This window comes from Aythya marila, assembly GCF_965140915.1.
Source record: "Aythya marila genome assembly, chromosome: 1".
In the NCBI taxonomy this organism is placed as follows: Eukaryota; Metazoa; Chordata; class Aves; order Anseriformes; family Anatidae; genus Aythya; species Aythya marila.
In genome coordinates, this window is record NC_139042.1 from 182,461,227 (window position 1) to 182,487,735 (window position 26,509).

At 36.0% G+C, this 26,509-nt stretch overlaps 1 protein-coding gene across 1 annotated transcript in view; it reads left to right on the forward strand.

The window, feature by feature from the left end:
- Positions 1-1,350: 1,350 nt before the first annotated feature.
- KCND2 (potassium voltage-gated channel subfamily D member 2) overlaps positions 1,351-26,509 on the forward strand; it is a gene marked incomplete at its 5' end in the record, with an annotated part of 297,426 nt that continues 272,267 nt past the window's right edge. Inside the window, one exon of the mRNA XM_082764628.1 lies at positions 1,351-2,465. Within this exon, the coding sequence (XP_082620754.1) occupies positions 1,351-2,465 (1,115 nt within the window). The remainder of the gene's footprint in view (positions 2,466-26,509) is intronic.

Here is a 26,509-nt window from a genome sequence, read left to right on the forward strand (position 1 = left end):
CTTTCTCAGGAGCAACTACTTCCCCGCCGTTCCCGGAGGGACGCGGAGATCCAGCGGCGGAGCCCGTATTTCCAAAAGTCTCTATGCAACTGAGCGCTCTCGCCAGACTTTCCCAGGTAGGTGCCGCAGGCTGGACACGTCCGGAGGGATGCGAGAGCAGAAGCGAGGGGAAGGGGCGAGAGGCGGGATTGATCTGGCCCCACCAAGCCGCGACCTGCAGCGCCGGGGCCCCGCGCCCCTGCCCCGCGCCCGCCTCCTGGTCCCCCCCCCTCTTTCCTCCCTGGCCTCCCCCGGCGCCGGGGAGCCCCTGCCCCGCTGCCGCTCCAGCACCGGGTTCCCCGGCTTCGCCCTCCGCCGCCAGCTCCCGAGGATGTCCCCCAGCATCCTACCTTCAGCGGGAGGCTCCGAAGCCCCCGCACCTCCCCTCGCCACCGCGGCCCTGCCTGGCCCCTCTGTCCCCGCTCTGGATCAGACCCTTTCCCTGCCCTGACGCCCTGTTAGGGGAGGAATCCTCCCACGCCGCCCGATCTCTGCCCCGAGGCGCTCCCCCCTCGCCCCTCTGCCCTTCAACGCCTTTCCTCCACGGAAAACTTGCCTTAAAGTTTAATGCTGCCGCCCAGAGCTCCTCCCCTTGCCCCACCGGCTCCCACGGCCCCTAGCCTGGGTCAGGAGGAGTCCCCGGGGCGGTGATCAAGGTCAGCGAGAGGATTCGTCCCGCTGCTGCTCCAAGGCTGCGGCCGGGGACGTGGGGGGCGGCCCGCCCGGCCCGTCCTCTCCTCCCACCCATGGGGAGCGGGCGGCGGCGCCGGGCAACCCCGCTGCAGCCCGCCCGGGAAGGGCTTCGCTGGCGGCCGCGGCCCGGCCGGCAGCGGGCGGGGAGCGGAGAAGGGGCGGGCGGAGAGGCTGCATCGCGCGTGGAGGAGAATCTCCTTCCAGGTGGCTGCACCGCTGCACCAGGGCTACCAGGCGGCTCCCGGGTTTAGAGCTCCGTTGACTGCTGCTTCCATCCGGGGGCCTCGCATGGACTTCATATCCCAAGGATCTAGCTGCTAGAGTTGTAGCTGCTTTGAATACGCTGATTTTCTAAGTGCCCTGGTTTATTGTCCTAACTGTCCAACCAGCCCCTGGAAAGGACATTTTGGGACCAAAAAAAAAAAAAAAAAAAGGAAAAAAAAAAAAAAGGAGGAATCCAAAAGCCCAGTTAATGCTACAAATCACAACAATGTTCGGAAATTCTGTTGCCTTGAAAATGTGTGAGCATTTGTATTTTTCTTTTCCATTTGTGTTTTAGTGTCTGGACCAGAACTGTCTGTAAATTTGCTTCTTCAGCTGTAGTAGCTGTTTGGGACCATGGCAGCAGGAGTAGCAGCATGGTTGCCCTTTGCCAGGGCAGCGGCCATAGGATGGATGCCAGTGGCTACAGGTCCCATGCCAGCTGCTCCACGGCAGGAGAGGAAGCGAAGCCAGGACTCTCTGATTGTGCTGAATGTAAGTGGTATCCAGTTCCAGACGTGGCTGGACACCCTAGAGCGCTACCCTGACACTCTGTTGGGCAGTTCGGAGCGGGACTTCTTTTACCACCCTGAGACACAGCAGTACTTTTTTGATCGTGACCCTGACATTTTCCGCCACATTCTCAACTTCTACCGTACTGGGAAGCTTCATTATCCCCGCCAGGAGTGCATCTCTGCTTACGATGAGGAGCTGGCTTTCTTTGGCATCATCCCTGAGATCATTGGCGACTGCTGTTATGAGGAGTACAAGGATCGCCGACGTGAGAATGCTGAGCGCCTGCAGGATGATGCCGATCAGGATCATGCAGCTGAGAGCTCACTGCCCTCAATGACAGCTCGGCAGAGGATGTGGCGGGCTTTTGAAAATCCCCACACCAGTACACTGGCTCTGGTCTTCTACTATGTCACTGGTTTCTTCATTGCTGTCTCTGTCATTGCCAATGTGGTGGAAACAGTGCCCTGTGGGGTAAGCCCGGGTCGCATCAAGGAGCTACCCTGTGGAGAGCGCTATGCTGTGGCTTTCTTCTGTCTGGATACCGCCTGTGTCATGATCTTCACAGTTGAGTATCTCCTACGCCTGCTGGCAGCCCCTAGTCGCTACAAATTTGTGCGCAGTGTCATGAGTATCATTGATGTGGTAGCCATCATGCCATATTACATTGGCCTGGTGATGACAGATAATGAAGATGTCAGTGGGGCTTTTGTGACACTAAGAGTCTTTCGTGTCTTCAGGATCTTTAAGTTTTCCCGCCACTCGCAGGGGCTGCGTATCCTGGGCTATACCCTCAAAAGCTGTGCCTCAGAGTTAGGCTTCCTCCTCTTCTCACTCACTATGGCCATCATCATCTTTGCCACAGTCATGTACTATGCAGAAAAAGGTTCATCAGCCAGCAAGTTCACCAGCATCCCTGCAGCCTTCTGGTACACCATTGTCACCATGACAACACTGGGGTAAGTGCAGCTGGTGTTTGGTTACAGCCAACATTTCAACAAGTGTGTTGGCAAGAAGGAAAAGTGCTCAATTTAAAAAAATAAATTTGATAGAGAAAATGTGAGGGTAAGTTTTTGTCATGGAATGTCATGAATACAACTTAGCACTTAGTCTAAGTATTTTGCATGGTGAATTGAGTTAAAAGTGTTGCTGAAGTTAAAGTAACCTAAAACTCCAAATTACAGATACATTGGGGAAAAAAAAAAAAAAAAGCAAACAAAAATTAATTCCCAAAACTATTTGGTGTCTTTACTATTTTCTCTGACATTTTTTTGTTGTTGTTGTTTTAGTTAGTGAAATTGGAATATTTTAGGAAAATCTATGAGTTATTCCTTGGAATTCTAACAGTGTTATGTTTGCTGGCAGGACAAGTTACAGTGTTGCTAAAGTAGTAATAGGGTGCAATATTTTAATTTGATCATTCATAAAAGGATGTGGATCTGCCATTTTGTTTGAAGTGATGTGTTGATGTAGACTTGGATATTGAGTTGGATATTGCAGAGTGATTTGCTTTCACGGAAATAAAGCAAGTATAGATACCTTAATCTTCACAAAAATGATTCCTAATTTCATTTAAGACTCTGGATATCTGTCCTTTGATTTTACATAACTATAACTTGGTCTCAAGTAAATGACATGTCAAGCTACGCTGACCCATGACAGATTCTAGAAAATGATCTGAGAAAATGTAAGATTTTTATATGACAAATCTAGTTTATGTATTAAAACATAATTCTAATGACATGCAGTCTTCCAGAGAATTAGGAATTTAAAAATGCTGTTGTTGACATTAGTCAGACCGCGATGAAGTTTACTGGAAAGGGGTGATAGTATTTTTTTAAAGTTTCTTACTGATAATGGAATCTTATTGTAGAAGCTGACTCTGTGTACAAGGTTGTTAAATCTATTTGTCTGTAATTCTGACATGAATTTAGAAGGCTGACTAATTTAAGAAGCTAATTTTGAGAGGTAGAGTATGAGCTGTGAAACTGAAAATTTGTTATTCCTTAGATGTTTTTTTTTCTAGTTATTTAATAATTACGTTTGAAAGTCAAACTTTTTACTTTTCTAAAGCAAAAGCTCATCATTTTATTAATCAAGCATTTTGCCACATCCTATTGGGAAAGTTGAGATTTATGAAACATGTAAAATTTTAAAATTTAACAAAATGAAAGTGCTTTATTATACCATAATGAACAAGTTGATTTATTATGTGCAATTTAATTTAGTTGGGAAACGGACATAGAAAATATTGAAAAAGATAATGGGTCTACATTATGCCACCAATTTTTGCACAGGGCTTTTATCTTCAGCATGATATAAAAATGAAGATAAATATAGTGCATTGTAAATATTTCATTACTTGTAAGGGCAAGTTATGCTAAAAAGGAGTGACAGGAGCTTTGGGGATTTTAGTCTGCTTTTAAGGTTGCTGGATTTTTTAGGTTTTCACTTTCTTCTGGTAGTGACAAACTGAAGGGAGAAGTTAACATAAGGAACAAGTTATATATGCAAAGCAGTTTCATAGTCCTATGCTTTCTGATGCTGACTCTTTTTGCAACATCTTTTTAATATGTGATGATTTCAACAAGTTATTTCTCGAGAATTTATCAGTATTCAGAATGAATAATCGTATTATAGAGGAGCAGGAACTGGTCTGTATTTTTTTGCAATGAAAGGTATTTCTTGAGTAAGTTGTTTTCACTGTTATGGGTGCAGTTTTGACAGTACTTGTCCATGGTACTGAACAAAATTTTGTCCTCAGCAGTAGGGTCAGTTTGCAGTTTATTATTACGTGGGTGTGATATCTATTTGGTGTTGTTAAGTTTAGTTTGTTTCTTTCATAAAATAATGAATACAATCCTATAGTTACAGGTTTTGAGGTGTTATACTGCATACTGATGAGATTTGAACATCATTAAAAATCTCTGATTAAAACCTAAAACCAGGCAGCCACACATTCATGATTTGAGGGGAAGTAGAAGAGTTAAAAAGAAAAATGTATGCTTGACTCAGTTTTAGGGGTAGTTTTCACAGAGAAAATTTTGAGCAGGTTGCACTGATATTCAGAGCTTCACCCTCCGAAGTTCAGATATAAGTTCAGATATGACAGACATCCCAAATTTCTGGGAAGTCTTTAATCAGTGGATTAGCTAGATGATGTCCTTTTAATAATATCATGATAACCATATAAAAATTACGTTTAAATGTTAAATACATATGAATAATTTAAATAAAATTAACATAATAAAAGCTTTGAACTCTTTTTAGTTGATGGAATAATTACACTAAAAGAGAGGGAAATTACAAGGAAAAGCAGCAAGGGTCAGTGAAAGCTGATTGTAATTAGTACTGCTACCTTTGCTTCTGTGAAAGATCTTCTCATCCACTCAGTAATGTAGAACTCCCATTCATTTTTAATTTTAGTTTTAGCTGAATTAGAGCTTTATAAATGGTCTCTATACAAACAACATTTTTTCTTTTAGGAACAAAGCTAGCTGAAATATCCTATTTTTGAAATGACAATAGCACACAGCAGGCTATCTGAAATATTACAAAAATGCCTGAAAACTAATACTGAATAATATACTAATATAAAGTTGAGGTTTTGAGTCCTGGTGTCATTTTCATATTTTCTAGATAGCAAGGGTACTGAGTAAGTGATCTTTGTATTCTGGGGAGTTATTATAATGGAAGCAGGGCTATATTTCTCAGTTCTGCATGATTGCTGAACAATTAAAGCATCTTTTAAAAACATAGGTTACATTTTTCTCTGCAGAGGGACAGTGACTTCAAATATTATTGTATTTTAACCTCCAAGGACATTCCAGCTCTTAACTGTTCTTGACTGCTCAACTCAAGTAATACATAGTTGTATATAGAGACGTTATATTTTCATACAATATAGGGAAGAAAGGAAGAGATGAAGGAAGCAAGGAAGGAGGAAGGGAAAAAAAAAGAAAGGCAAAAGGTGAAGAAGAAGAAGAAAGAAAGAAAGAAAGAAAGAAAGAAAGAAAGAAAGAAAGAAAGAAAGAAAGAAAGAAAGAAAGAAAGAAAGAAAGAAAGAAAGAAAGAAAGAAAGAAAGAAAGAAAGAAAGAAAGAAAGAAAGAAAGAAAGAAAGAAAGAAAGAAAGAAAGAAAGAAAGAAAGAAAGAAAGAAAGAAAGAAAGAAAGAGAGAAGGGAAAACAGAAGGAAGGAAAGATAAACGTAAAAGAGAAAAAAAAAGAAGAAAGGGGGAGAGAAAAGGGGGAAGAAAGGAGAGAAAAAAGGAAAGAAGAAAAGCACAATGAGAAAGGAAAGGGGAAAAAAGAGAAATGGAAAAAAGAAAGAAGAGAAAGAAGAAGAAAGAAGAAAAAATGGAGAGAGGAAGGAAGGAAGAGAGAAAAATAAGAGCAAAAGAAGATAGAAATAGAGAAAGGAAGGTAGGAAGGAAGGAAGGAAGGAAGGAAGGAAGGAAGGAAGGAAGGAAGGAAGGAAGGAAGGAAGGAAGGAAGGAAGGAAGGAGGTTGGACTCGATGATCTTGAGGTCTCTTCCAACCTAGAAATTCTGTGATTCTGTGATTCTGTGAAGGGAGGGAGGGAGGGAGGGAGGAAGGGAGGGAGGGAGGGAAGGAGGGAGGAGACAGAAAGGTGGCTAGAATAATGGCACTCACTATTCCAGAAACTGAGCTGTCTGCTTTCAAAATTCAGTTTTATATTTTATCTGTATTCTTGCAAAAGCAAAATAGGGAAGAGGGACAAGAGAATAAAAATGAAAAACATCACAAAGCAGTTTGTGGTGATTCAAGATTAAAAAAAAAAAAAAAAAGAAATCATAAAAGTTAGGGACAAAAAGGTCAAGAAGCAGGGCAGTGTAAAACATGTCAGAGAAAAAGGCTCGGGTTTATTGAACTGGGACTGACAGACTTACATAGGGGCTTGTGAACATCTACATCCATAATGACATAGTTATGACACCTGCTGCTGTCACCTTACAACATGGTAATCTAATAACATTCCTTTGGCCCTGTCAGTAGCCAGCTAGAATAACTGGTAAGGTTTTGATGGTGTCAAGGTGATGTTTGTTCCCAAATTTGGCAGAGCTGTAGTGTACTTTAAAGCTTTATACATATATTATACTTTAAATAAGGAACACAGTGCTCTTTTGTGACTAGTTCCAAAGCAATCTCACTGCTATATAAAACATTTATATTTATAGGATTTACATTGGGTAGCTTTGTCAGGTCATGTAATACATTTGTAGATGAGCACAATATTTTATGGGAAGAAGTTAAAACATAAGACCATTTATTTGTTTTGATTATGTAAACAAGAAGTGTGTCTTCTAGAAACAATAAACCACCCATTCATTTTCATTATTTGTTAATGGAGCCCATAATGTATGAGGGACATATCATATTACTTGTACTGAAGACATTAAAATCAAACAGGTGACTGAATGTGACAGTAGAAAACTTCAAGTAGTGAACAGGGTAATAGGATGATGGATTTCATTTTCCTACACATTCCATTCTCTTTTCCATTCTCATCACATCCCTGGGGTATGTTCCATCTATTCATTTTCCTTGCTTTTCTTTCAAAATACCATTTTCCATAGTCTTCCTATTTTGTTATTTGTCAGCTGGCTTGGCTCCTTTCCTCCCTTGTTTCAAACAAGTTTAATGTTTATATTAAGATTCTGGTTTTATTTTACTCTACTTCTTTGTTCCAGAGTCCTCATTCATCCTTTACCATTAGATTAAAACTTCCATTCATCATCGTCATTCATTTAACCTAAACTTTCTTCCTAAGAGTTTTTTTTCCTGACCTTTTTTTGATAGATTTTTCCTTATGAGCATCGTAAAACTTCCACAGCACTTTTTTTTTTTTTTTTTTCCAAATGTCATGCACATTTTCTGGTTTTCCTTTTCCGTGAGTGCCTTTTGTTCCTTATTGTCTCCGTATTTTAGTTTGAAAACATCCACCTCTTCAGAACTCATATAAAAATATGAGTTAAATAAAATCTATCAAGAGACACAAAATTCAAAATCTCTATTCTGTGAACAATTTCATTAAGCACTATAAATACTCTCATGAAAAATATTGCAAAGGTAAAGATTAGCAAAGCTGGAATACTATTTCTGTATCTTTCATGTCATTCATTCTTTTTGTGTTTGAGTTTTTCAGCCCTGTTTCAAATAGTATTTTTCTCTTTTATATTCTTGTACACAACCTAGTGATTTTTGGATTTTACAAATGTGTTTGATGTCTTATTCTATTTTCTCTTCACAGCAGAGACTTAGCCTGAATCGTTAGAATACTATATCACAGAAGAGGGAGAAAGTATGGTGTAGTGTAATTGCCTTCAAAGCATATTGCTAGATATTCAGAAAGGGCTCCAGGGAGAATATGAAACACTAAAAAGCAAGGGTCATTTTGATAGCAGTGAGTAAAATTATTTGTTCTTTAATACAAAGAGAGTCAAACTGCATTGGGCTGTTGCAGGCTTGACAGAGAACCTGGGTCATTACAATCCTGTTTAGTTGCACTGCTGACCAGCTTTCCAGTTAAAAAGATATACTGAAGATCTCTTAGAGGAATGGCAGTTAGTTTACTTCACTCTTTTTCTTGATTGTGAATTTGTGAGCTTCATTTATGAAGAGCATGAAAGTAATGCTTAACAGAAATAAATGTCTGCACAGAATGTAATTTATTTCCTCCTTTGGTGGAAACAGATGGAATTTTGTTTTGTTGCAGTTATTGTGAGAGAAGAATAAGAACTACGAGATTGGTGTGGACAAGGAGATAACAAAGAAATATACTGATTTAGGACAGCAGAACAAATCGACTCAGAGAGTAATTATGATTGGTGCCTGATCTATTAATTATGGCCTATCATTCAACTAATCCTCAGTGAATTTTACGAATTTAGTAAAAGCCGTAAGTAACCAACCCAAGAAGTTCAAACTGAGTGATGGCAATCTGTACTTGACTCACATTATTGTGCCCCTGTCTAAGAAGAAAAAATTGCAATATAAAATGCATATAAATGTCTGCATAAAGCATTAGAATCAGTGCTGCCATGAAAAAAATATCTGGAAATTGAAACCACATTTCTGAACAAAGAAATTTATAAACAGTGCAAAAATAAGATTATCCAAAATAAGTTGACAATATCTTGCAGCTTCAGGATGACAATTTCCCAAACATTTGAAACAAAGTCTAATGAATTACTTCTAGTACTAGAGAAAGCTCAAGTACTAGAGTACCATATGGTATGCCACTATAGTCTACTGGTTGAAGTTATCTCATTATTCATAATTTATATCATGGTAAACTGATGAGAGTAGAATCTGGTTCAGCATTGGTTAAATAGATAGGTAGTTCAAAAGAAGGAGTATAAATTAGAAATCCAGAAACAAAGTTTCATCCTTCTCAAGTTTCATCAGTTACCTGACAAGGGAGCTGACAGAGTGATAGAAAAGATTCCATATATTTATGTTCCTATCCTTTATTGGGTAATATATTTTTGCGTAAGAAGTAGTCTTCAAAACATCTTTTTTTTTTTTTTTTTTTTTTTTTTCCTGCATTACTCAGGCAGTGGATTCAAATTCATAGACAACACTTTGAAATGATAATTTTACACTACATTTCCTGGAACAATAGTAATTACTATGCTTGGACTTCAACCCCTATCACAATTAGTAGCCTAAGTTCTACTATTATTTTTAAGACTTTTTTTTTTTTTTGCTTTTTTTTTTTTTTTCCCCTGTAGTACATGACTTTGATCTTACCATGCTTATGGTGATATGTTATAATCCCTCTGCTAAGTAAAAACCGTGGGCTTTGTTTTAACAAAAAAAATCAATTTTTACCAAAGTACACAAAGAAATTTGCATTACTTCCACTTAAATAAATGGGAAATGAGATGAAATACAAAATAGAGCACCTGATGTTCAATGGGTGTAAGTATTCCAAAGAAAAATATTGGATACAAATATTTACTCATGCATTTCAAGTAGGGAGGCTCAGATACAAACATGAAAGCATATGAAGATCATGTGACAATACATCAGTCATAGAATATTTCAGTTTTGTTTAAAAAATCTTCCAGCAAAATTTATCTCTTTATAATTCAAATGAGACTGCTGTATTTTTCTTACACCTGAGTAAATAAAACTTGGGCATTATTAGAAGGCATATCTTAATGTACCCAGTCATCAGTACAAGTGTTTTTACTATTATCAGTACAAATTCAGTTGTCTGCAATTACAAGCTGACTTCATGACTACTATTTTTGTAAATATTACACAGTAATATTATTCATACAAGCAATCCTTATACAAGCATACAAGCATTCCTTATGTATGTAGAAAAAAGTTTCCTTTCTTATATTCCACAGCAGAATTTTGTTCCCTACTTATCTGCAGGTCTCCGTCCTGAAGGTGGAAACCTTTGGAGCAAATGTGCTTAATTAGGGCTAAATCCCACACTGTTATAGAAAATGGGAGGTTGCATAAAATCATACGAAAATGTTAACATCCAAAAAACCAAAAAAGTTTAAGTTTGCATATGTAAAGTATTTAGGAACTTAACACTGCAAGGAAGATTTTTAAAGGCATTTATGAATCTGGAGATGCAGTTAGGCACCCAGCTTGAAATCTCAGAAGAGGCTTAGGTACTTAGAAACATGGGAAAACACTTGAAAACATCTAAGCTGGGATACTAGGTAGATAGTTGCTTTAGAAAGCATTCTCCTTTGTACAAAAGAATAATTTCTAAGCTATGTAGAGTACTGTACAGACACTGAGTATGTCCTGTCCCAATCAAAATCAAAAAGACCTTACGAGTGTCTTGTGAAAATCCAATATGCCTTATATTCACATAGCACTGTGGAATAAGATAAACTGCTGTGTGTACAGAATTGTTAGGAAAGAGATATAAGTAATTCAAGGGGAAAAAAAGAAAGAGAAAAAAAAAAAAAAGGATAACATAACTAGGAGAGTAGTATGAGGTATCAGAGGGAAAATATTTTAATCCTCATTTTCTGCCTTTTTTCAAATCAAAAGTTCAATGTATAAAGAGATGTAAATATTTGAGTTATGGTATTGTTCAGATATTGTTCAAATAATGAAAATGTTTTTAGGAATCAAGCATAGAATTAAAAAACAGTGTCAAGTAAGGTGGTCTGTTTTCTCAATGAAACATGCAATTTGAGGATTTATTGGTTTCAGTAGAATGCACAATTGGATTATATAAAGGAGATCTGTCAAAATTCAGATGTGGGTAAGAAAAAGTAAACTCTAAGTCTCAATTTGAACCACTGAAAATTCATCCCCTACTCTGGTGTGCTGACAAATATTTTGTCTTATGCCTGTGGTTTGTAGATTTAAGTGGTCAGTTTGAGGAGGAGTGCTTACATGTACTTACCTTAATATTATCTTTGTAGAAAAAACTATTTTCTTGAGATAAGCATTTTGTATCACTTTTTTTTTTTTTTTTTTTTTTTTTTAGGAGATACTGTATTTGTGAGTTGACTCTTAACTAGATGGTCTTTAGCTCAATTTTGTACTAACTTACCACTTACCACTTAAGCTTCATATCAGATTTTAACCTATGAGGTTGTACTGCCAATGCTAATACTTTTACATATTTTTCAAAACATAATGTAGAATCACATAATAGAGACATTAAAAAAAAATGTTCTAAAATCTTTCCTTGAGTATCTGCGTAAACAAGTTAGGCTGTTTGAGCACTGAAGACTCAATTTCCTTAGGCAGATAAAACTTCCCATGGTGTAACAAACAATATAAACTTACAGGATTTTATTTAATTAGACTCAGTACTTCAGTAAATTAAAATAAAGTGAGTATATTCCGGTATAGTTTTAAATCATCTATGATAAAAATTATCTGTGTAACTTCATAGAGGTACTTGAACTTATCTAATATTATGGAAATACGTCACATTGTTTTTATTAATTATTTTATTGAAAAAAAAAATATTTTGAAACAAAACCCTAGCATTCTTGAAAATATATATCCAGAAATATGGTCTTTTTATTGGCAGATTCTCAAAGTATTTTGGCTGATAACAGGGAACAGTCTTTCAAGTTATCACTTACAAGCATGGCTATCCAGACATTCCTTACTGAGAGTCAGACTGTGAGGTTGTAATGCTGTGGTGGTTTTACCGTGCTGGGCAGCTAAACCCCACAACTGCTCTCTCACGCCCCCTCTTTTAGATGAGGAGGGGGAGAAGTAAAGCAAAGAACAACTCACGGGTTGAGATAAGGATAATTTAATTAAAGGGAAATAATTATAATAATTAAATAAAGACTACCATGAACTAAACAATTTAACTAAAGGGAAATAAAAAGGGAAGGGGAAAAAGGGAGAGGGAAAGGGAAAAATAAAAAGAAGGGAGGAAAACAAACAAATAAAATAAATGAAGGCTATATGGAAGTGCAGAGGAAAGAAATTACTCTCTACTTCCCACAAATGAGCGATGATTGACCACGTCCTTGAAGCAGGGCCTCAACACACGTAGCTGGTGTTTGAGAGGAAGACCGACGTTTTCCGAACTAGAGCCCACCCCTCCCCTCTTCTTCCTGTTTCCACCTTTTATTGCTGAGTGTGACATCACATGGTATGGAATATCCCTTTGATTGGTTTAGGTCAGCTGCCCTAGTGATGTTTCTCTCCTCACTTTTTGCCCACCCCCTAGGAGGGTTAGAGAGAGGCCCAATGCTGTGCCACCGCTGCTCAGCAGTAGACCCAACAGTGGTGTGATAACACTGCTGTTCCAGCTACAAGTACAGAGTATGGCACTGTATGGGCTGCTGCAGGGAAATTTAACATTCCAGCCAGACCCAGTACAAATGGACATAACGTAATATTGTCTAATAATAGCTCACAGTCTTAAAGTGTCTGCTGCATCCTCACTCATTCTTTTGTTTAGTAAGATGAATCAAAAGAGTTTTCCATATAAGAACAAATGTAATGTGAGTGGGATCCTTAATTTTCGTTGTTGCTGTTATCTTCCTCCTTTTTTAACCAAAAAAAAAAAAAATTGTATTACCTTGATGGTGACATTACTTTCAATTTCTGCAACTTCCATCTCTCCCACTTGCAGCTAGTTAACAATTCCCTGAGCATCCTTATCAGCTATGGACAGCAACTACAGCACTGTGCAGAGTTGCTTAGGAACAACATTGATGATCTTTGACAAGGTGGTTTACAGCTGCAACATGATAGTCCCCAAACTCTCCTGCTTCCCTCAGAGGAAGGAAAAGCAGAGTTTGAAGATGCTTTCCAAATCTGACTGTGAAGAGGGTATATACATTTTTGGTTTTCATCATCTAATCTCTTTATTGTTGGTAAATAGCAGGGTAAGAGTTGTGACCTTTCTATTGAAAGCACAGTAGTATTGAAAAATCTTTAGTAACAACTCCTTTTAACAACTTCATAACTTAAATACCAATGTATCTTGTATACTTTACAGAATTGAGAATTTTTATTTTTTCTATTTTTTTTTTTTTGGGGGGGGGGGATTTGGTTATTGATGTTTATATCATTTAATCATTTCCATGTTAAGACATGGACATCAAGAACTGGGGACAGGCAAAGCTAGACAAGCAAAGAATATAGACTTATATACAGCTAAAGATGCAACTTATATATAGTTATATACAGTTAAAGATGCAACTGTTTCTGGTGTTTATTTGTTATATATATTTACATAAAAAATTACACAATATTTCCATTGTAAACTCTCCAGTGATAGACAATTTAGTTGGTATCAATAGCATTACTTTTTTTTTTGCATGAGGATAGAAAACTTCAAAGGCTACTAAAAGAAGCTTCCCTTCAAAACTTTATAGTAAATTATAGTATTTCATAATAACTTTATTATAACTATAATTTATAATTATAGTTAATTATATAGTAAACTTATAGTAAATCTATCCTTGAACTGGCTTAATGATTTGGCAAGCTCAGTCTTTTTTGTTCGTTTGTTTGTTTCATTTTGTTTTTTTTAACAAGTGAAAGGAAATCTAAACTTTTTATCTTTTTGCTTGTTAACACACAAATCAACATATAGGATATTTCAAAAGTGCTGAGTTTTGGAGATGAAAGCTTCATACAAAAATGTGCAGTCTATGATATGTATCCTGTATTTGTGGACCATGTGCTACTTCTGCCACCTCTCTTACGGCCAGTTCTCTTTAATATCTTTATCAATGATCTGGATGAGGAGATCGAGTGCACCCTCAGTATGTTTGCAGATGACACCAAGTTAGGTGCGTGTGTTGATCTGCTCGAGAGTAGGAAGGCTCTGCAGGAGGATCTGGATAGACTGGACTGATGGGCTGAGGCCAGCTGTATGAGGTTCAACAAGGCCAAGTGCTGCACCAGGTCCTGCACCAGGGGCACAACAACCCTAAGCAGCGCTACAGGCTGGGAGATGAGTGGTTAGAAAGCTGCCTGGCAGAGAAGGGCCTGGGAGTGATGGTGGATAGTCGGCTGAATATGAGCCAGCAGTGTGCTTAGGTTGCCAAGAAGGCCAACAGCATCCTGGCTTGTATAAGAAGCAGTGTGGCCAGCAGGGCTAGGGAGGTGATCGTCCCTCTGTACTCGGCTCTGGTGAGGCCGCACCTCGAGTACTGTGTTCAGTTTTGGGCCCCTCTCTACAAGAAGGACATCGAGGTGCTTGAGCGAGTCCATAGAAGGGCAACGAAGCTGGTGAGGGGTCTGGAGAACAAGTCTTACGAGGAGCAGCTGAGGGAGCTGGGCTTGTTCAGCCTGGAAAAAAGGAGGCTCAGGGGCAACCTTATCACACTCTATAGGTACCTTAAAGGAGGCTGTAGCGAGGTGGGGATTGGTCTGTTCTCCCAAGTGCCTGGTGACAGGACGAGGTGGAATGGGCTTAAGTTGCACCAGGGGAGGTTTAGGTTGGATATTAGGACGAACCTCTTTACTGAAAGGGATGTTAGGCATTGGAATAGGCTTCCCAGCGAAGTGGTGGAGTCACCATCCCTGGAGGTCTTTAAAAGATGTTTAGATGTAGAACTTCATGTTATGGTTTAGTGGAGGACTTATTAGTGTTAGGTCAGAGGTTGGACTAGGTGATCTTGGAGGTCTCTTCCTAGATGATTCCGTGATTCTGTGATTGAGGAAAAGGTAGCTGTTTAAAGGCTGCCAACAAGAACATTGTTGCTATTATTCATTTAACCTATGGTTTCTTTCATTGAAAATTTCCTCAAACTTTTGAAAAGTAATGCATTAAGTTATTCATGGGTGAAGCACTATTGCTAGTCATGCTAGTGAGCACTTCAGCATGGTTCAGTCTGTTGCTGTACAGCATGGCTACAGCAGCCTGTCTCCTCTAGGGACAGTCACAGCTGCGGATCATAGATGATACTGACTAGTTGTGTCTGGCACATTCAGCTGATAATTTCAGAAGACACTTCATCTTACAAATGTAAGAAAAAAACATAGTTGTGGGAGAGAGAGAGATGAACCAGTTTAGTCTCAGTTCTTGAGGAGAAGGGAGAAGAAAGAGTGCTGTCTCACTGGGAGAAGGAATGTGAGCTGCCGCCAAGCTGTGTGATGGGCCTGGATGGGTCTTTGAACAACCTGGTCTGGTGGGAGGTATCCTTACCACTGTCAGGAATGTTGGAGTTAGATGATCTTTAAAGTCCCTTCCAACCTAAAGCGTTCTGTGATTCTATGATTTTATGAGCTTTCCCTGTTTCACTATGTAGCCACCACATTTAGTGTGTAGTGTTTGCTACATCCTTGCAAAGGAATGAAATAGATAGAGAGAAATGTGCTAATGATGGCATTAGGAATACTAGGCAGGAGCTGCGGATTTAGATTCACATAAGTGGATCTGAAAGACATCAATATCAAAAGACTGAAAACAGGTTGGTTCATCTCTTATTGTCAATGCTGTACCTTCTGCCTCCAATACTTATTTTCCATCTCACTAGCTATATTTAAAAGTACTTTTTTTTTTTTTTTTTTTTTTTTTTTTTTTTTCCAGAGAAAAATCCAAATACAGCAGAAAGGTTTCCTTAAATAAGCCTTTTTAATGTATACAATCCTCTTCTCAGTCCCTATGTTTGTGTGCATATTGCTACAGAATGTGTAGATTATGTTTTAGGTGTTTTTTGTTTGCTTGTTTGTTTGTTTGTTTGTTTAAAGAAAACGATCAGGACATACCATAGAAAAGAATGATCAGTGCAAAATCTGGAGACGGAACCCAAACTTATTTCTCTTCCAGATGCTAACCATCTCTGTGAGGTATTTATCTGCCCTGATTTACTTCTCCAAAAGTTAAATCCTTCTGAGCTAGTCATCCTTGTCCCACTTAAGAGGCAATGAAGAGAAGAAGGCATCTGGAGGTGCTCATACCTCTCCACTGAGTATAAAAGAAATTTATTATTATTAGCAGAGGCATTAATTTAAATTTAAATATGTAAATTCTAGGTAAAACATATGAGAGAAATCCCAACCTCTGTGTTTAATGGTTTGGTCTAGTCACCTTGTTCCAAACTGCATAACTTCAAAAGGCCAGTAACATATTCCTTTCAAAGATCGTAGCAGAGTACATGCTTGGGATTTGATGAGAATTTCCACTTTATATAAAAAACAGTGTTTTCTACATTTAAAGTCAAGCTATATATAAACATAACTTCTTTTTTTTTTAACCCACTTCAATGTTTTTGCCAATTTTTTGACCATTTCCAATCAAAACAAAGCAAAACACTAATTTAGAGAAAATATAATGAGTATATATATATATATAAAATATAGTGTTTCTGTTATTTCAGAAGAAACAACTGGAAAACCAAAATAAACATTTAGTTAAGCATTCACTGAAATTTTGTGTGTTAAGAAGTCTTTCTCCAAATATCAATGCTTTTGAATAAACATATGGAATTCATGAAGACCTCAACTTTAAAGTGATGCAAACCAGTCCTTTTATTCTGAATGGGAAGACTAGAGACTGATTCAGTGTTTGTTTTCAAAGTTCCTCCAAACAAACCATTATTCCACAATGGAGTGCTGTCAGGCACATTTCCACATGCCATTCTATTGTCTTCCAGGAGTCAGACCTCAAAACTGTAGTTATGTATTGCCAATATGTATCTCTGAAGCAGACTGAAAATCTTAGAGACGTACTGAAACCTAAACTAAATTTCACCAGGGACACTCTTCTTATTGCAGTATTCATTTTCATATTTAATTCAATCGTATGTTACCATTTTCTTTCACTTAGAGCTGCCTCCAGACTGGAGCATTGCAGAGGCTTGAGGTTCATGAGAGAGGATTATGGTTAAGACAGCTTCAGAGTTTATATCTTTCTCATTTGCCTTATGAACTTTGTTAAATTCTCTGCAAATTATACCAATCTCTCTGGTGAGGAAATTCTGTAATTTGATATGAAATCCTGTTATTGACAATGATTTGGTTTAAATCATTTTAGTTCATCTCCATGTTCTGCTTTTTCAGATCAGCAAATCTGAAATTTACTAGCAAGTACAGTTCTATACCAATATGAAATAACACATCTGTAGGGTTTTATGAAATTATGTTGCTATACACTTTATTTTTCTTTCTTTTTTTTTTTTTTTTATTAAAAGAGATGAATAAACTGCAGGAGAAATAATATTCCTTTTTTTCCCCTAGACTGGGTTGCTTTGTCATAAAGTTCCAAACAGGTTCTAAAGCAAAAGTGCCATCCTGCTTCACTACAGAAAGTTTGGTTCTCCTTTGATAGGCATCAGCAATTTTCATGATTTGGGGAAAATAATGTTGATTTAATTGTATATCTTATACATTTCTATATCTTATACAGTTATTGCATAATTGTATAATCTTATATATAGTTATATATAGTACCTCTCTGATTTGCTGACCCAGTAAATGCTTTTTATAAGCTTGAGGGATGATGATGTTCTGGAACCTTTGCCCTTTGAACAATTCCTTCTGTAAAGAGTTGCTTATTTACATATACATTTCTGAGACTGAAAATAATATTTTCAATCTGCCAACCACTTTTCCACTCTCTTAAGAAACAAATTGTGAACAGGGACTCATGGAATCTGTCTGGAGAGAAATTATTTAGCTGAGTAGTTGGTGGAAACTGAGAAATAGATTATTTCCATTTTAGTTGTCAAGTAGAAGAAATAGAAATCTGAACTACTTCTCTTTCAAGAGAGGAGGCCAGTAGTGACTTGTGTTCTGCTGTGTGGTAGGTTGTATGTTGAGAAAGAGACAGTGCAGATTTTTTTCTGGATCTCAAACAAAAGGCCCAACAACAAATGGCTTTATAAATTAGCACCTTTAATAAGACAGAATAGCTATAAAAACTTACATCCTTTTGGATGCTGGGAACTGTGTGTTCATACAGCATTAGATGGACCCCAGATGGATTTTCCTGTGCCATGCTGCACAGACCATCTCCATAGGAGAAAATTATCCTTTTTGGTTCTTCAAGCTATTATACAATTTTATTTTTATTTTTATTTTATTTTTATTTTTATTTTTATTTATTTATTTTAACAACAAACCAACTTTATTCATAAAGTTCTCATGAGAAACTCTTTCTGTGCTTTTAGAAAAAGGCAAAACTATGAAAATGATGTAATCACTAATACTGAGGGGGATCTGCCTGCAGGCTTCTCTGATACATTGAGTTAGTCACATTTATCCACAGAGAAGGGATTTGTGCAACACAGCACAGCGTGAAGGTTGGATGTGCAATTGTCTCCCAGGCACATTCACTACAACAGGATTGTGTTGCAAGATAGAAGGGCAATATATCTGTTATCAAATTTTCTTCACTATAGTGTAAAAATCAATAACTTATTTACTAATTGTTTACATAATTTGATTAGAGAACTATAAATTATAAAAGTATCAAGAACTTTTGCAATTGGACTCAGATAATGCCAAGATAAGGTGAATGTTTCAGTTAAATATCTAGAAGTTTCTAGAAGTTTTACAACAAAGCATCAAGATTTCTTCCCATATAAGATAGGAGAAAAGGCATTAGGAAATTTCCTCTTTTTTTTTTTTTTTTTTTTTAATGTGATACTTTGATAAAAGAAAAAAAAAGCCAGAAAATATAACCATTGATTTCTTATTCTGAATTATTTTTTTATACATGTAGATCAAAAATTTGAAATGAAATGACATGAAATTGAAATTAAATTTCAGTTGTTTGTTCTGAATTGCTTTGGGAGTTCAATTTAAGGCAGTTTTGACATTTTCCTTATGTGCAATGGAGGATATATTTAATAAATAATGCTGTGAGAGAACCATTTCATCTTATGATGAAAGGTCATATTGCAGCCATTGCTATTCAATTATTTTTTTGACTGAGAAAGACAACTAGAAAAATTAATAGCAAAACATCCTTCAATGTGTATCAAGCACAAAAGATATAACATCTGCTATGGAAGGTCCTTAAGTTACAGAGTGCTGAAAGCTGAAGAGTTATAGTAATGGAAATATCTCTGTATTCTTGCTTTTTCATATGTTATACTCTTCTTCATTTGTTTCTAGCTACTGATAGAGTGAGGACATTGAGCTAAATGGATTCTTCACCTGATCCTGAATGAACACTCATGTTCTTAACCAGTGGAAATGACATAGATGTGGCTTGGATCAGTCTTAGAATAGAGAAATAAAATGTTTTATACTTTTTGTTCCTGAATTTTGCTACAGAACCATGGGCAATGGATAAAAGATAGATATTCTTAAAGTATCAAAGGGTTAGAGGGTCAAAAAATATCATAGAGATATAAAACCTTGCACATAGGAAAATACCTGCTTTAAACTCACAGTTATTTGTTACATCTTTTTTTTTTTTCTTTTTTTTTTTCTTTTTTTTTTTTTTTCTTTTTTTTTCAGCTATTTATATAATCAAAGGTCATAATCTACAAGGTGCTAAGAATTTATGTCAGCTTCAAAACACTTAATAAGTATTTCAATGGAAGATGCATAAATGCTGCAACACCCATGACTGCTGAATACCTTGTAGGATTTAATGTTATTCACTTGATCCAAAACCCATGGATCAGAGATTCAGATTTGACCTTAGAGACCTTTGCCTCAAGCTTAAGTATGAAGATCTCTAGCAAGATATTAGCCAGGGCAACAGTTATTTATTCCATCTTGAACTGCAGGGCTTTAAAACAAACTCCATGGCATTGCAGCACAAATTCCTGCAATACAAGTATTGCTATCAGTATCTTATACAGAGATAGGGTGAAAAAAACAAAAGATAGAGTTTTGCTTTATTTACTGAAACATAGATTCATCGTGAGTTAAACAGTAAGATAACAGACTCTGACTTCTAATGTAACAGGTTTATTCTGTCCACAGATTATCAAAAGGAAACCCTTTTTAGAGATCAAATAATACCAAATAAATCAAATAAAATCTCCTCTTGTAGGAGGTGCTGTAGAGGTTGAGTCACACATCCTTCCCTGAGTATTTTACAGATATTGGTTATAAGCAACACTGGAGTAGAGAATTTGCTGAGTTTCTTACAGTTAAAAGCAGAAAAAGTTGGCTTATTTTTTTTCCTTACCTAAAAAGTCTTGTTAACTCAGAAACTTCCAGGTAACCTTGAAAAGATGTCACACATTAATAGTATCAGAGACTATGACGGCAAGAGCTGATGTAACTAATTTTGGACTGGTATAACAACGCTATTCAGAGCAATAAACTTTTTTTCTGTTGGTTGATCTGTTTACTATAACAGTCATTGAAAAATGTGCCATATATTACATCCAGGTAGTATAAAGTACTTTTAAACTGATAATTCTACCTATACTTTAGGATTGTCCTGCTTAACTGTATTAGGAAAAGGTCATCTGTGTTATAAATGGATATAAAGAAGAAATACTTAGTTCTATAACAAGAATCTGTCAAACAATCTGATAAAATGAATAAGACTCATATGAACCAACAGCATAATTATTATTATATGCACTCCTATTCTAACTTGCTTTTCCACATTAAAATCCATCCGTCCCAGTAAAAAGGCTTTATTAGGCTCCTCCCATACATGATGACCATTAGCTGAAGAATTTGTTTAACAAAAAACAAATACTTTTTTTTTTTTTTTTTTTTTAATGTGAGACAGGAATGACAATACTCTGAAAGTCCCAGGAGTAGGACTGGAAGAGAGTAGATTATATTCTTAGGTTTTATTCCATTTAAGAGCATGTAGCAGCTTTGTTGGCATGGATGCACTGCATGAGTGACTTTGTTCATATTCACAACTCTTTCTGGGAAGTAAGTGGCTTAGTAAACAGTAATCATGCAATGTGTGTAAATATGTATTGAGATTAAACAGAAACATTTCTCATTGCTTTATATACGTTATTGATTAAAAAAAAAAAAAAAAAAAGTGTTTTTTTCTGGTGGCATTTACTCTTATGGGGACTTTAAACCTTTAAACTTAAGTAAACCAGTAAACTTATGACTGATTTCTTTTTATAAATGAGAGATAATTTTCCTTATCTCATATATAAATAGTTCTCTATTTTCTCTATTTTATGATTTCTTCTCTGTTCCTCTTGAATTACACACTTTTTGGAAAAAAAAAAAAAAAAAAAGAGGGCAGAACTCATGGGTGTCTAAGTATGACCCTAGATAAGAAGATCAGATAGTCATGTCTAGATTCAGGTGAGTTAACTCAATTTCAAGACTCATTGATTGCAATAGGAACTTCAACACTAGCTCACAGGTAAAAATCTGCATGCACACACAAAAAACACGTTCAATTTGGACTTGAATCCCATTCCAGGACAGCAAAATTGACTGACCATTGTATCAGAATGGTGACTATTTATTTATTTATTTATTTCAGATTTGGGGCACTGTATATTGGTCTAATACAATTTAACTGCTCCTTATTCCATTTTCAAGCTTCTTTCCCCAAGGTGCTTCTTCCTAATTGCATTGTCCACTGAGAAAGAGTGACAGTATGTTTCTCAGGAGAAGGACATAGAATCTATTGAACAAGTCACCTCAGAACTTAAATTCATGTACATTCTCATTATGGTTATATTACAGTCACCTCTGTACACTTCTTTAAAGAGTTTATACTTTCTGTCAACCTCTGCAAGAAAGCATTATATATATATGTATAATATTCACCTGGATGAATATTTTTATGCTAATTGAATAGAAAGAAGGAAAACAAAGAATTCACAGCTTTTAAACCTTCTGTCCTTGCTAGTGCATTTTAGAAACAGTGAAAACACAGCTGAAATGATATAAATATATGATATATGATATATATGATATAATCCAAGATATAAAACAGTGTTAGAAGAAAAAAATATTATATATATATATGCATATATGTGTATCTATGTAGAGGAATATTATGGACTTGTATTTCAAACTAGTGAAATGAAATTGAGCAATTATAGCAAGTAAAACTAAAGAAACCTATGTACAGGACATTATATTTTATGATAAAAAAAGGCCACCAGAGACTATTGGGGAAACTATACTTACTGATATTAAAAAAAAAATAAAATAAAAAAAAAAATCCTGAGCATTTTTTTCTAAGCAGCAATGTAGATAATTCATGGAAAATTTAATTTTTTCTACCCATGTTTGTGTTTGGAGGCAAAGCCCACCAGAGCCAATGGAAAGGTTTTCAATTTGTTCAGTGGGCTTTTGATCAGATTTCTAGTTATGTCTTACAGTATATAATCCATGATTTCTTTGTCATTATTTCATAAATTTAAAATAAATTATTCTGATGAGTACTAGAGCATTGAATTTTTGTCACATGAATTCCAAAGTAAAAATTTTGACCTTCTTTCCTTGTCAGAAAGGAAGGCAACTCTCTCATGATAGACTGGTGGAAATGTTAATGAAAGAGCTGAAAACACTGCTAGAATGTATTTATTATTATTTTAAAATGTTAAATGTGTCATGGAAAGGTTTGCTTACTTTATGTAATCCACTTGAATATGTGTGTCTCAGTCGTCAGTTTGGAACATATCAATGTGTAAGAAATGCAAATACTTTTTAGGGCTGAGGCAAACTCTAATAGTTAGATGCTGTGCAAGCTTCTGAGACTAGACACCGTGACGATTTTGTAGGCATCTCATTAACAAATTGTAGTTGCAGCATGCTCTGCTTTACTTATTTATTGAAGAGATAATGGGAAATAACTGGTTTCTTTGTGAAGTCATAAATAATATGACAGAAGGATATTAAATGCACTGAGATGTGACAGAAAAGCTAAAAACTTGTGGGGTTTAGTGTTTTATCGTGCCAGTTCTCTTTTACCAGTACATGTAAAATGAACAGATATGTTTTAGCCGTTTTTGTGAACAATTATCAATTTAGTGTGCTAGCTACTGAAATGTAGGTGTCTTAAAACATAAACAGTATCTGTTTTGCTATTTTGCAGTAATATTCAGATGTCACTGAAGAATAAATCTTTTATTTTTCATGTCTTTTTATATTATCTTATTTTTATTTTTATTTTTATTTTTATTTTTATTTTTATTTTTATTTTTATTTTTATTTTTATTTTTATTTTTATTTTTATTTTTATTTTTATTTTTATTTTTATTTTTATTTGTCTAGAGATAGTCTTTCTGTCTTTCTTAATTTTTAAATTCCTGATATGAAACAATGGTTTTACATAGCATGAACATTTCTGACATTCATTCTGTGAATACTTTGTTCTCAGTGGGAGTCCTGTCCTGAAACTGCACACAAACATGCATGTGGTCCTCAGTGTTTTGCACACTTGATTAAAATAAAAGCCAGCTCTTTTTTTCCTTTGTTGTACATGCATGTGTGTGTGTGTGGTTGAACTAAAGAGAAAGTTTTATTGTAGTATTTAATTCCAGAAACATTCCTGAGTAGTACTGTCCCCTCTTCTTGTCTTCATTGCTGTTCTTTTCACTCAGAGTTACTGTGTGGTATACTATGAATTTCCTCAGAGACCACGGTGATTATAAAAGTAGCAATCTCTTTGGATACATGAGTTAGTCTTGAGAGTGTTTGTGAATATCCTGACCCCATAATTAGCCTAAAATTGACTCAGCTTTTAGTACAAAGCTGATATTGAAGACAGAGCTAAATAGCAATGCAGCCTGTTCTACTTAGGTCTCTATACACTGTCTAACTTCATGGTACCCAAGCAACTATCCTCTAAACATGCTTCTGCAAGTTGAAATTTTTTTTTTTTCCTTCAACAATATGAACTCCTCAACTCCTCCAAGGTTGGTATTATAAACATTGTTACAGCAGGCAAGTGTTGAGGTCACCAATGTATGGATCTCTGACACTACCTCAGTGTGAATTTTGTCTATGCAAAATATTTTACAGTTTTATAGAATCCATTACCACAGCATCTAAAGACTAAGCTCATCTTCTGAAGGATAACCTTTTTATTGGAGGACTTCCAAGCATCTTCATATGGGATGCTGAACCTTGCTGCTTGCTTATCCCATTTACATCAGTTTTACAGTCATGTTAATCCATTGTTTCAGGAGCTACTCCGAGTTTACAATAATGTGAAAGTAGAATGAAGCCTGAACTGTCATGCTTAGCTTTGCCAGCAAAGTATATTTTTAATTATTTTTGAAGTAGCAGGATGCAGGAAACAGGTGAAGCAATTTCTAGTACAATTCAAGTGATATATATATATGAAATCTAAGGATAGATGCAGTTTGCATCAACAATTCCAACTACTATGTTCTGCTTATTATTGCAACTTATATTTTCTTTTCAGGGATATCAGTGCCTTAATGACTTAGGAAAATGAAGAGTGAGTTTTCCACTGAGCAATAGAGTGATGAATTGAAATTCCCAGGATCTTCAAAGATACTTTTCTGTTAAACTTTCTATTTTTGTTAAAGTACAATTTAAAAATAGAAATTGTCAATGCTGAAAAGGAATTATCACAGAGTCACAGAATGTTAGTAGGGGTCTCTGGAGGTCGTCTGATCCAATGCCCCTGCCCAAGCAAAGCCACTTACTTAGAGCAGGTTGTATCTATACTACATTTGTGAAAAGCAGAGAAAAAAGCTTCTTTGATTGTTCAAATAACCGAGAAGCCATTGGACAAAATGTCACAGTTCTAAAAAATATATAAATAAAAAATAAAAATATGGACACTATTTCTCATAAATTTTAGAAAACTTTGGAAATATGGAAGTGCACCATATGAGATACACTCTTTTTTTTTTTTTTTTTTTTAATAGTAAAAAGGACAGTTTATTGTTCCTGAAGTCCATTCCTGCTATCTGTTTCATAGAAACCACTGTTACTTTTTTTTTTCTTTTATTTATTTATTTTTTTTTTTTCACTGAGTCTAGTTTCTTTCCAACTCTTACAACAGCTGCACTTTTTCTCTACATAGGACAGAGGCAAAATAGCTGTGTACAGCTTGCAGCACCTCTTCATTCCCACAGACATTTGATGTCTGTCATCAAGCGTGGAATGACTAAGGATTTACATTTCAGATTATCTTTCAGAGAAAAAAAAAAAATTCTCTTGAAATGTCAATTTTCCAATGCAAAGAAGCCATGGACTTTTCACACAAAATCCATTTTTTTTTTCAAGAGTTTCCAAGAAGTTATGTCTTGAGCCTATTGTTACTGTAATACATTAAAATAGTCAGAATACAACCCCAGGGCCTAATTTTGATACTATATGTCACTGTAGCTTTTTCAGACTGGCTGGGAGGTCTCTGAGACAAAGAGCCTTTAAAAGATTGTTTCTATCAGCAACCTGTTCAATTAACCAGCCATACAGGGAAAATGGAGAATAAATGAACATCCTTGCTTAGAGTTCAAGTAAAAGAGGTAATAGATTAGATCACTGTCGTATTTTGCCACAAGTGGTTTGTGGTAGAATAATTCTGCATTCATTACTTTACATGTTTTACTGTTGCAAGCTATTTCACCAATATTTCCAAAAGATAAGTTTGAGGAAGAATGAGCCTAATATGGTCTGGTAAATGCTGGGTCAATTTTTCTTGAGAATACATGTATACATGGATACTGGATACATGTATACATTAAAATACCATATAGTAGATATAATTATCAAAAGCAATAGAAACACATTATCAAGTGTTATATCCATACTATATACCAGACATATATCAGGTATGAAATGAATTTTTGTTATCCTTTTTGCCTCTTCTTTCGAGATAGGCATTATAGATCCAGATACCAATATTCACATTGCTGACTAGCTTAATCCTTTGGGTAGCTATAGATATAATATAAATTAACCAAAAAAAAAAAAAAAAAGAGAGAGAGAGAGAGAATAAAACATTATTTTTTTTTTTTTGTGTCAAGTTCTATTATAGCTTAAAAGCATTAAGTCCATAGCATCCCTCAAATTTTTACTTGTTTAAACCCAGTGAAGGATTTTTTTTATTTTTTTTTTTTTATATGATGTACTAGAGTGTGATAAAGACCTTTCAACCTTGAACCACTTTGTCAGGATAATCGTAAAATTATAAGGGTCAATTTTAAATTCAATAGAAATAAGTTCTACACTTACGTTTTCTCAGTTATATATAGAACAGAGCTTGAACAAACAAGTCAAACACTGTAATTAGGCCATTCAGCTAACTGGTAGGACCATTCTGTTCTGTCTCCATTCTCCAGACAATATCTGATTATCAGGCAACATATCACATATCACTCTTTCTCTCTTACTGCAACATTTTCACATTGTATAAATATTTATTAGAAAAAGGCCCTAATTATGAAGGTTTCCTCTTTGCTTTTCTAGTGCCATAAATGACTGCATACAACAGGACAGAACTGTTCCATTAGACAAGCCTGACACCTTGTACTCTGGTGGGAGGAGGAAACAGCTGTTCATTTCACAGAAGCTTAACCTAAAGGGTGTTCTGACACCATTTTGTCCTTGTGAATATTATATTCTAGAATATGAATATCCAGAAATGGCTTTTTTTTTTTTTTTTTTTTTTTTTTAGAAG